We start from the raw sequence: 12,223 nt of genomic DNA on the forward strand, positions 1-12,223 counted from the left end.
TTATTCCACGGACACCCTATATGAATGTTATTGGCTGCAAATGGGTCTACCGTATCAAAAGGAAAGCAGATGGGTCTCTTGAGCGCTATAAAGCACGGTTAGTAGCAAAGGGGTTTCACCAACAACACGGGCTTGATTATGGAGAAACTTTTAGCCCTGATATTAACCCCACTACAATTCGTCTGGTTCTCTCCATAGCTGTGTCCCAAGGGTGGTCCATCAGACAACTTAATGTTAGCAATGCTTTTCCGCATGGTGTATTGACTGAGGAAGTTTACATGACTTAGCCCCCAGGATTTGTTGATGCATCTCATACCCAGTCTGTTTGCAAGCTGCATAAGTCGCTTTATGGATTGAAACAGGCGCCCCGTGCCTAGTTTGCCCGCTTGTCTACCTTTCTCTATACTCTTGGCTTTCATGGCTCCAAGACGGACACTTCATTGTTTATTCGGCTCACGGGCCGTCATACCTGCTATATTCTTATTTACGTTGATGGTATTACATAATAGGTAGTGACACTGACATGATTACATCTCTTCTCCGACAACTATCTGGGGAGTTCTCTATCAAAGATCTTGGTCCTCTAAATTTTTTCTTGGGCATTGAAGTGGTTCAACATTCTCGTGGGCTGGTCTTGACCCAATCTCGGTACATTTTTTATCTATTAAAGCGCATAGGTATGGTTGACTGCAAACCGGTCAAAACTCCTATGGCCACATTAGTTAAGCCTTCGGATTCAGGGGGTGCTTTCATGTCTGACCCCACTAAATATCGGTCTATCGTTGGTGCTCTTCAATATGTCACTCTCACTCGACCGGATGTCAGTTTTTCAGTCAATCGGGCATGTCAGTTTATGCATGCTCCAACAGAGGACCACTGGCAACTTGTTAAACGTATCCTTCATTATCTCCGAAGTACCTAGTCACATGGACTGCTCATTGCACGCTCTCCTGTTCACTCTCTTCAAGTCTTCTCTGACGCTGACTGGGCTGGTGATACTGCTGACCGCAAGTCCACAGGGGGATTTGCAATTTTTCTTGGTCCGAACTTGATCTCTTGGACCTCTAGAAAACAAAGAACTGTGGCACGCTCCTCCATCGAGGTCGAGTATAAAGCCTTGGCTGATGCATCGGCCGAACTAGTCTGGTTGGAGTCCCTTATGCATGAGCTTGGTTACCCCTTGGCCGGTCCACTGATCTTATGGTGTGACAATATTGGTGCCACCTATCTCTCTGCTAATCTTGTGTTTCATGTGCGCACCAAGTATGTGGAAATTGACTTCCACTTTGTTCGCGATCGTGTGTCCAAACGGCAATTGCAGGTTCAGTTTATCTCCACCCACGATCAGCTTGCAAATACTCTTACCAAACCACTTGCTTCGACGCACTTTACTTTCTTGAGGGACAAGCTGAAGATTCGGCCTACCAACTCTCCACCTTGAGGGGGTGTATTGAGAGATATCGAGAGATATACCTTCGTTTCTCAGTTCATCACATGTGATAATAAATCCTCACATGTGATAATAGAATCTTACCTTGTATTGATACAATCTCTTGTATATGTAAACACATGTTCGGTTGTATTCCTTCCTAGTTTAGATTAACTAGGATCTCACCTCTTTTATTATTTATATATTCTCCATTGAGAGAAATCATAATCAATGAATCATATTCAAAGTTATTACACCTCATTCGAACGGACCTTAAATTAAGGACCCTCAAACATGTCGGCACCGTAGAAACATGCAGGCCCTTTCTACGGTGCCGGCGTCTTCTCGAGTAAAGCCCTACTTCCACTCCTACCATTTCTTTTCTCGCTGTAGTGAGCTTGGTGAAATTACAGTTTATAGGGAAGAAATATCAATCACTCAAAGAGCTGTTGGAGGTTGAGAGTTTATAAGCATGTTTGCATATGTAAAGTGTTCTAAAATCCCAAATGCTAGACCAAAATCGGTGTAGAGGTAGTTTGCTTTAGCTACTACTGTTGTAAATTAACCTATCTTCAATTTGGAGGGTTCGATTCTGCTTCTTTGGTAGATGCTGTCTCGCCCTCCTCTAATTAGAAAAAAAAAAAAAAAAAAAAAAAAAAAATGACCTGCAACTCAAGACACGATTTTGGTCAAACTATGGCAGATCATTCCTAAGAAGTTTTGTAGGTCATATTGTTGGAATATAATCCCTGTATAAGGGAAAAGGTGATCTTCTGAGAGGCTGAAATGAGGGATTTTTAAAAGTATATAGGGAATGGGCCTTTTAAAACCCGAGTTCAAAGCTACGCAGCAAGCATCTCGGTTGCAACCCCTCATCATCTCCCTCGCTGCCGACCCACCACCACCACCACCACTGCCTTCGCAACCCACCCATCCACCTTCAACAGTTCAACTCCACGATTCAATATATAAAACCTGTCTCTCATTTTACATGACATTTGCATAGACATCCACGACTCAGCCACGTTTGAATACAGATCGGATGAAAGAGAAGAAGACAAAGTTTAAGCCACCCGTTTTTTCGTGTGGCTTAAGCTCAAGTTGAGCCATTTAACCAGCTAAGCCTGAGCCAAGCCAAAAGTAAAATTACCTGATTTATCCCAATTCCAAATAGCTCAAAAGGGGGAGGGAAGGGTTAGAAAAGAGAGGTTACAAAATCTATTGTAACCATCTCGGTTACGAACAGATTAATCCATAAGTAAAAGGGAAATCCTACTTTACATTAAAAATCAGTTTTTTTTACGTTTTTACCCTTGATCCGATACCGATTCTCAATCTAGATTGGCCACCGATTCTTAGAACCATGAAGCCAACTAATGTCAAATTGCTAATGGATGGTAGCTGAGTATGACTTTAGGGCCACCCCATGAGATTTCATTATCATCATGGGTCTCGGTCTTTCCCGGTTCATGTGGGTTGTGGCCAATAAATTATAATAGGCTATGGGTTTCTCCATATAAAAAAGAAAGAGGGTATTTAACCTCTAGCAATACTGCAATACTCCCATAGTAAGAGTGTCTTTATTTGAACTTCTTCTTACCCACCCACACCTCCTTGGTCCGGTAATTCCAGGACCAGGGTCTACATTACAAAATGCCTTGGAAGTCTTAAATAAAGTCTAAAATACTATTACCAATACGAACAATTTACATCTGAAGCCCACTTGGGATATAATGCAAAATCAAGTGCATACACATGGAACAAAGAAGAAAATGGTAAAACCAAGGGGGAAAAAAAGTGAGCATTTTATTGTGTAAGGGGTGGGTGTTCCCCTTTATCCAGTTTCAAAGATGCAAACAGATTTAGAGCCATGGAGAATTGAAAATGGGAGTTACAACAGACTTGATTTGCAGATACTGCTCAAGGGAATGCAATCCATTATCCCTTCCAAACCCACTCATCTTATATCCACCATAAGGGCAATCTCTATCAAAAGCAAAATAACAATTTATCCAAATGACTCCGGCACGAATTGATCTTGACACACTGTTGGCAACATTCAAGTCCTTAGTCACTATTCCAGCTGCTAGGCCATACCTAGTGCTGTTGGCTCTCTGAATCGCCTCCTCCATCGTCCTACAGTTATACACACAGATATGGTTAAGAGATTGAACATCTAGTAATTGATCTTTAAGGTAGACTCTGTAGCTGTCTTCAAGAGTGTGTTAAAGAAATTTTGGCCAAATTTTAATTGATATGGTGATTAGCCTTTGGATTTGGATTGAATAAAAGGAGAAAGAAATATCAAACTTACTTGAACTTCATGAGAGACATCACAGGTCCAAATATCTCATCCCTTGATATTTTCATATCTTCCTGAAATGGTCATCAGCAACGATGCAAAAATGCATATTAGTCCACTCCTTAATTCATTTGAAAGACATATACACATATTGGTAAAATCTATTATTACCTTCACATCTGTGAAAATTGTGGGCTCAATGTAATATCCCTTCTCGCCACATGGTTTTCCCCCGGTTAACAAGGTTGCGCCCTCTTTCTTGCCATGTTCAATGTATGAAAGGATTTTCTCGAATTGCTTCTTATCAGCCTGGAGCACACAATATCTTTACTGATCAGCAATAAAGTTTCTAAGACCAAGACAGCAAGGCTGTCTGTGTATTGGTCTAGAAATCTTATAGCTTTGATGTGCTTTGGTACCAGTGGTAAGCCTACTAAATTGCTGATAAAGAACTAGTGAACATTTTGCTTTAGGGAAACTTTACCTGGGGACCTTGCTGAGTCCGAGGATCAAATGGGTCACCAACCACCCATGTTTTTGCCTTCTCTGCTACCTTCTTCACAAACTCATCATAAATTCCTTCTTGGACATAGACTCGAGATCCTGCTACGCAGATTTCTCCCTAAACATTGATCCAATCTCTAGAATTATTTTACTGAACTAGATTTACTACTAGCTTAGAGAATTTAAGTACAATTAAATTCGTAAATGAAACAGAGAAAATTTTACCTTGTTAAATAAGATGCCCATGAGAGCAAGATTAGTAGCTGTTTCTACATCAGCATCATCGAAAATTATAAGAGGGGACTTCCCACCCAATTCAAGTGTTATAGATTTCAAATTGCTTTTTGCTGCAGCTTGCATAACTAATCGTCCAACCTCTGTGGAACCCGTAAAACTGACCTGAATAGAATCAATCACAAGAACAAACACTAGAAGATTAAGCAAAGCACCTTCTATTAGGACCCAAAAAAATCATTAGTTTCTTTAGTAACCTAACAGTTTATGAAATGAAAGGAGAGATTACTTTGTCAACATCCATGTGAGAGCTAATGGCAGCACCAGCTGTGTGGCCAAACCCAGTAATAACATTAATCACTCCATCAGGGATTCCAGCCTGATACATGAAAGAAAAAGTGGTTTGGAAAATTTAACAAACACAAAGAAGGTATAATTCTGCCCAAAGATATATCAAGTTTGTTTACCAGCTTAGAAAGATGAGCAAAGAAGAGAGCAGAGAGTGGAGTCTGCTCAGCAGGCTTGACGATCATGGTACAGCCGGCGGCCAAGGCAGGGGCTGTTTTCATGGCAAACATCACAGCAGGGAAGTTCCAAGGAATGATGTGGCCAACAACACCAATGGGCTCACGCAAAGTGTAGCCATGAAGCTCCCTTGACATCTTCAATGTCTCCCCATGGATTTTGTCAGCAGCACCAGCAAAATAACGTAGAGTGTCTGCAGCACCAGGGATGTCCAATACTTTTCCCATACCAAACAATTTCCCAGCATCTATAGCATCCAAGGCTGCTAGTTCTTCTACATTTTGGTCTATTAAGTCAGCAAATTTCATCATTATCTTTCCCCTCTCCTGCAAATCCACCCAAGTGAAAAAAATAGAGTTAGATTTACTATAATAGTTTAAACTAATCATACTTAAGAAGAATGGGTATAAATTTGTAACAAAAATGCTAACTTTGACATTCAGGCTAATTCCTCTGTTTATGCCTTTACTCTGCACCCATTTCCTGATTCTCCTTACAACGTAGGCTGTGTTTGGTATGTATTCTTGGAACACATTCTTGGTTGATTTAGCATTCTTGAACGATAAAAACAATTATTTTTATCATCCAAGAATACAAAATCGACCTAGAATGCATACCAAACACAGGTTATAGTGAAAGCAATGTCGTTAAGCTTCCTTCTTCAGAATGCATTTTTTCACTTTTAGCCCATGTTTGTTTGGTAAGATATGAATTAATAAAAAAAAGGAAAAAATAAGAATTAAGGGTGCAAGTTTGGCCCAACGAGCCCGAGCCCACTTAAGCCTATTTTGAGTCCAACAACACATGGGTTAGGCTTTTCAGCCCACAGGCTGGGCCTGGGCTCAGTTTCCAGGCCTGACACAGTGGGGTTAAATGACCCCTATGAAAGGTGGAAATCCCATCCACCATGATGCTTTTGTGTGCATTCTCATTGGTCTTGTGTGTGCACAAGGACACGTTCTTCCACAGAAAACATTCCTCCAAAAAATATATATATAAAGGGGCATTGTTCTCTATGCTGTAGCATAGGCTGCGCCCAGGCACATGGGAGTGGGCAGGGTGGGGGTGGGCGCAATGACCACCCTGCCTCCCTGACTGGCAAGCCCATGTGCCTGGGCACTACCTGCACCGTGGCACAGAAAACATTCTCCCATATATAAAAATAGAGGACAACCTGATTGTATGTGATGTGTCATGTGTGATCCTTGCACCTAGACATAGAGTTGTGTAAAATGACTATTGCACCCCAGGCCTTCTGTTTTTCATGGGGGCATGGCTGGGCATAGGGGCCCCAAGCCACATACGACCGGGTTGCGTTCTTTCTTCCATATAATTATAAAAAATAAAATAAAAAACAAGTGAAACGGAGAGGGAAGTAGATAACTTACAAAGCCAGACATGCGAGGCCATTTTCCATGGTCAAAAGCTTCTCTAGCAGCCTTGACAGCCAAGTCAACGTCCTCTTTATCTCCTTCTGCTATCCTCGCTGTAACTTCCCCACATCGTGGGTCGATCGTTTCGAAAGTGTTTCCTGATTCAATTAAATAATCAAAATATCATTATTCTGTTTTTTTTTTGTAAATAATAAAATACCATTAATTTATTATTAGATGGAATGTAATCATAATTTAACACCTCTTATCCAAAGATTCCCCATCCTAATCAATGATGGTGAAACCACCTCCACTCTTTACCGTTGTAATAAAAATTTATTTTTGCTGGATTGAGGTTTTTTTCTACACTTCCAAGTCTACCTGTCTCACTGTCAATGTTTTAAAATGCGGAATCGGAGAGTGACGATTTTGATGTGAATCGGATTGTAATCACCCTTCAAGAACCTTAGAACGAATGAACCGACAAATCCAAAATTAAAAAAATTTCTAAAATTTTGAGTGTGAATCGACTGCATCAAATTGGTCAAACTCAGGATTGGTCACAGCATATTTCTCGATATAAATCAACCAATTCATTGATCCGATTCCCACACATCCAATATTAATTATCAAGTGTTTTCAAGGAACTGTTGAAGACTTGTCAAGATGCTTATCTATTTTGTTGGTTCTCTCCAACTTGTTCAATGCTTCAAGTTTCCTAATCTTGGAATAACTTATAATCTGCTTTGATAAGTCCATCCATAATAATATTCTATGTGATGTGACAATTTTGATATATGCCTGTCCATGTTTATAATACTCTAGTCATTACTGTGCAGTCTCCCATAGTTTTGAATTATTAAATATTTATTTTGCAATATAATAAACTCCACAAGGGACTTTGAAATCTACATATCAACCAAATTTTAACTTCATCTCATATATTAAGTCTTAAATAAGTTCTTACCAAAACTAAAAACAAAACTTGACAAGCGTCGTAACTATTGTTAAAATTTCAGTTTGCCAAATGGTGGTTTTTGTTTTTTTTTTTTTTTTTTTTTGGTGTCTATCCTAATCAAACGCCCATAAGCCAACTACAGAAAGGGTTAAGGAAGGCCCATAGGCCAACAGAGAGAGATAGGGGAAGGCTCGGAAGCCAACATAAGGGAGGAGGGAGTTGCAAACTCATGACATGTTTGGTGATCGTTGTTTCGGACTCTGAGACATGCCTGGCAATTGTTGCTTCAAAGCCAGATGGTAGTTGACTTAATAATAAAATGGAAATGTCCTAATTCAAAGTAAAGAAATAAAAATTGTAGAGTTAAAATTTTTTTAAAAATACAATCATCAATGATTATAAAATTTGTTTATAATAAAAAATATTTAATCTCTTATTTACGAATAATCGATAATACCCCATTACTGAGTGATACTTATCCACAACAGAATCACTTTGCCCAATTTTATAAAATTATGCTGCAATTTTTATTTTTTTTATTTTTGGAAGTTGCAACCATTAAACAAGTTATCAAAAGAAATAAAATAAAGAAGATGAGGTTCATGTACCGTGGAAGACTTGACTTATATGGGCAAGAGGTGGGGGAATAAAATGAAGTCAAAAGAAACTGATCAATGAATTAGACAAATGTGTAGTCCCTTGAGAATCAGTTCCTAAATAAGAAACCCATAAAATACCAAAACACACCGCACGATAGCGAAACTTACTCTTTTTCGCATCGTTCAATACTATATTAATTATATTCTATCAATTCCCTTCTATAAAAAAATAAATAAATAAATTTTGGATTGTAATAAATCCTCTATAGTGCTTTTATCTTGGAATGCTTTGCAGTTCAGGTTGAAAATTGACACATGGAAAAAACGATATCCAATGATGTCGAATTTGAAAAGGAAAAAGGAAAAAATGGATTCATCAAACTTGCCCTATTGGATGAAGCATTTTTCACATGTCGAGCTACAAGGTATCGCAAGATAAACGAATTACAGAGAATTTTAATCTTATACCTTTTTTGACTTCCCTTAAAAAAGGACGAAGACGAGGACATAACAGATAGAGACACACACAATAAAGAAAAGACAGTTCGCATTTTGAGGCTGAAGAATTAGACAAATGTATAGCCCCATGAGAATCACTTCATAAGTAAGAAAACTAGAACTACTAAATAACAATTGCGCGATAGAACAACTTGTTTGATCTCAACCCTCCCCCCTTTATTTCACTTCCATTGTATGCAGACCACTCTGGAACTTTTATTCCTTAGATAATAAAATTCTGTACTTTTCACCAAAACAGAAAAAGCGCGATAGAGCAACTTGCGCTTTCTCTCACCGTCTAATTTTATATTAATTTTTTTAATAAAAACAAAAAAAAAAATACTATATTAATTATATCCTATCAGTTTCAATTAAAAAAAAAAAAGTTTTCAAATACGGCCGTGTAAATCATAAATCCCAACCCATTAATTAATTCCTTGAAACTCCTACCCTCTCATCGAAATCCTCTACTTTCGTCGTGTGCACATACAAGCAAGGTGGAAAATACCGTCTTACTCCTGTTCAAGTGCTTGTCCGAACTGAGGTAAGGCGATATTTTCTACCTTGCTTATGTGTGTGGGGCGCACAGACGGAAGTAGAGGATCATGACTCATCTCATTGGGAGAGCAAAAATGATCATCCTATCTCTATCTAAACACACTACCCAAGTGGGATCCACTCCCCCTATTACATGAAATGGAGTAAATGGACGAACAAATAAATGGAGACATAATTTTCCCAGGACTCGCTCCAGAGTTCCATGCCCTTCTTTTGACTTCCCTTAAAAACGACGAAGCCGAGGACAGAGACACAACGTACAAAGAAACAAAAAAAGATGGATAAACATATATAGGCGTCGTTCGCATTTTGAGGCTGAAGAATCGGAGTGAACTCAAAAACAAAGAGAAAAAACAATTGCTTCCCTTCCTTTTCCCTTTCCCCAAATTCATTCAAAGAGTATTGCAAGATCCCAAGCGGAAAACTGGAAAACGCAATTACTACACTTCTTCTGGCTTTCTGCTTCTGTTGCTGCTGCTGCTGTCACAGCAGAGCAGAGCAGAGTAGAAAGTTCAGATTTGAAAAAAAAAAACTTCGCATGCAAAACGGGAAAATATAGAAAACTGAAACACTTCAGCCCTCACCGCTTCAGCTCGAGCCACGCGGAGGGGTCTGGTGTATTTGGGACTCTCTGAGGAACATTTAAAGACAAAAGTAACCGAAAACTTCATGGAAAATAAAATTTATATTTTCATTTTTTTTAAGTATATGAAAATATTGGTATTGAAATCGATTGCGATTTGCGACAGACTTTCCTCATTTCTGTGATTTTGATTTTAATTAGCAAAGCCTGAAAAAATCTAAGTGGTGTTCCCCTATTTTCATATGAGAAAATTCAGACCTTGAACAGGGGAAGTTTTCCAGAGAACATATTCTGAAACAAATACACAGGGCAAAATAAAAAAATAAAATTTTTTTTTTTTTTTTTGTGGAAAAAGTGAAAAACAAATGAACGACAAGGAAGAAAAAGAATCAGAACGGACCGGAAACAGAGAAAGGGATTGATAGATAGAAGAACCTGAAACGGCGTCGACGAATTCTCCATTGATGAAGAGCTTCGTGAACTTTATTTTGGGGATCTTGACATGATTCTCTGAATTACCGTTGCTCTCCGCCGGCGCCATCTCTCTCGCTCTCTCTCTCTTTCTGGCAATTCCAGTTACTTCAGCTCTACACAGAAAATTTTCTCTACAAGAGAGAAGTAGAAGAAGGTCGCTATAAGTATAGGAATTGGAACTGTCTGTTGCCATTGCCCATTGCCATATTTGTAGACAGAAAAGCACGGCGCACCGTGACACCGTTGGGCTCTGATATATGCTATCATTATCAAATAATATTATAGAATTTGTAAGAATGTGACACCTTTTTTTTTTTTTCGTTTTTTTTTTTTTTTGGGTTAGAAAGAAGAGTGTGACACCTGCGATCAAACATTGGGGTACGCCAAATGATTTTCCTACCCTCATGGAAGGTAGAAATTGCATTCTTATCATGGTTTGAGGTATTGGATTGGATCGGTCGATTTTGGTCCGATCAGATCAGTATTGGTCGAGATCGATCCTAATACTGATCCGATCCAGTTGTACAGACAAGGGTAAAATTTTATAAGAAAACAGAGACAAAAGTGTTATATTTGCCCGAGTTTGGGTGATCCCGATCCATATCGGCCGATTAATTTTGATCCGATCCGATTCAACCAATACCGAGATCACGAACCATGATTCTTATTGATGCTTTTATGCACATTTTCATTGGCGCCACGCTGATGCATGGTGCATAGGGCATGTTGCCTTCGGAGAACCATCTCCCCTTATATTTTGAAATCAATGTGAACTATAATGATTCTACCAAACAAATAAAATCAATGTGAACCATAACGATTCTTCCCTACCTGCCCTATTGGTTGATTGGAGGTCCATCCACGTCATTCTTATGTTCATTTCATCCTTTATTTTATATGAAATTGGGCAGAAAATCACTGCAAAGCTGCTTGATCCTTGTACAAGCATATGGCCAATGAGATCGTCCCTAGGGGTATCAATGGGGTGCAAGGTTCGTAATTCAGGTTTTGGATTCGGGATCGGTCAAAAATAACCAAAATCCAGGTTTTACTGGATCGGGCTTGGATCGGTCATTATTATTAATAAAATACTAAAAATCAATACATATCAATAAAAAAAATTAAAAAAAAAAGGGTCAAAATCCCCAAAATATTGGTAAAAAAGCCCAAAAAAATGACAAGTATCAAATAGATCGGCCGATCCAATCGAGTTAGTTGATCAATTCAGGGGACGATCTAGGAATACCTTGCCAGATCGGGGTCTAAATTTGGGATTGGCCGATCCGATCTGAGATTGCAAACCATGATGGGGTGGGATTTAATGTTGGGATCGGCCGATCCGATCCAAGATTGCAAACCATGATTGGGTAGGATTTTTTCATTTCCTATGTTTGAGTGCAGACTGCACACAACTTGGTAGGTATCTTTTTTTCTATTAAATTTTAAGGAAGATTGAAAAAAGTTCTCTGAGCCATTGGGTAGGGTATACCATGGATTTTTATCCTCTCAAATGCGGTGTATTGCCCAATGCACCTCATTTAAGCATCCAACCGTATAAACATGGGTTGTGGCATCTTTTTATCCTCTCAAATGTTGGGTGGATGGTTGGATGCTTAAATGAGGTGCACCACACTTGAGAGGATAAAAATCTGGTATACCACCCTCCCGCACCTCAATTAAGGGTGTTAAACGGTTCGGTTTGATGTAAATGGTTTGGTGTAAGTTTTTTAGGTAAAATCAAAATCGAACTATTTAATAAGTGAGTTCGCATGTTCAAAGTGTTGGCCCAATCGAGTGCCCATACATTAGATTGAACCCTCCATAACTAACTAAGTAGTAGTTACATTTATAATATTTATATCTGATTTCTATTATAGAAGATACTTTGAAATTGCTATATTATCTCTTTACCAAAAAAAAAATTATTTTTGTTATATTATCTCTCGAAGAGATGAGGTAAGGCTTCCTCACCCAAGCAAGATGCAAGGCTTCATCGATAAAGCCAAATTCTCTATTTTCTCTACCATTTTTTCCATCTCTCCTTTTATTGTATATTTTTTTCTCCTCTTATTATTATTATTATTATTTTAATTAAATTAATAATTTTTCAGTCCTCTTTCGACTTCTTCATTCATCAATAAATACACGGATAATCCTAACTACCCATTTTTTCACTCGTACAATTT

At 38.6% G+C, this 12,223-nt stretch overlaps 1 protein-coding gene across 1 annotated transcript; it reads right to left on the reverse strand.

Annotated features, from left to right (window-relative positions):
• Positions 1–3,216: 3,216 nt before the first annotated feature.
• Positions 3,217–10,120, reverse strand: LOC122670380 (aldehyde dehydrogenase family 2 member C4-like). Its single transcript, XM_043867230.1, has 9 exons — positions 9,999–10,120; positions 6,383–6,525; positions 4,937–5,320; positions 4,759–4,848; positions 4,461–4,634; positions 4,216–4,353; positions 3,903–4,040; positions 3,744–3,805; positions 3,217–3,565 (listed from the first exon to the last, which is right to left on the reverse strand). The coding sequence occupies exons 1-9, from the start codon at positions 10,102–10,104 to the stop codon at positions 3,292–3,294; spliced, it is 1,509 nt and encodes a 502-aa protein (XP_043723165.1). The 5' UTR covers positions 10,105–10,120; the 3' UTR covers positions 3,217–3,291.
• Positions 10,121–12,223: the final 2,103 nt, after the last annotated feature.

The sequence above is a fragment of the Telopea speciosissima genome, chromosome 8 (assembly GCF_018873765.1).
Source record: "Telopea speciosissima isolate NSW1024214 ecotype Mountain lineage chromosome 8, Tspe_v1, whole genome shotgun sequence".
NCBI classification, from domain to species: domain Eukaryota; kingdom Viridiplantae; phylum Streptophyta; class Magnoliopsida; order Proteales; family Proteaceae; genus Telopea; species Telopea speciosissima.

What these genes read in the sequence shown, in the direction of transcription:
- LOC122670380 (XM_043867230.1), bottom strand. Translation starts at nt 10,104, where the DNA reads ATGGCGCCGGCGGAGAGCAACGGTAATTCAGAGAATCATGTCAAGATC. An exon ending in TTGCTCATCTTTCTAAGCTG is followed by an intron (nt 4,849 to 4,936) that starts GTAAACAAACTT and finishes TTCATGTATCAG; the next exon opens with GCTGGAATCCCTGATGGAGT. An exon ending in CTCACATGGATGTTGACAAA is followed by an intron (nt 4,635 to 4,758) that starts GTAATCTCTCCT and finishes GATTCTATTCAG; the next exon opens with GTCAGTTTTACGGGTTCCAC.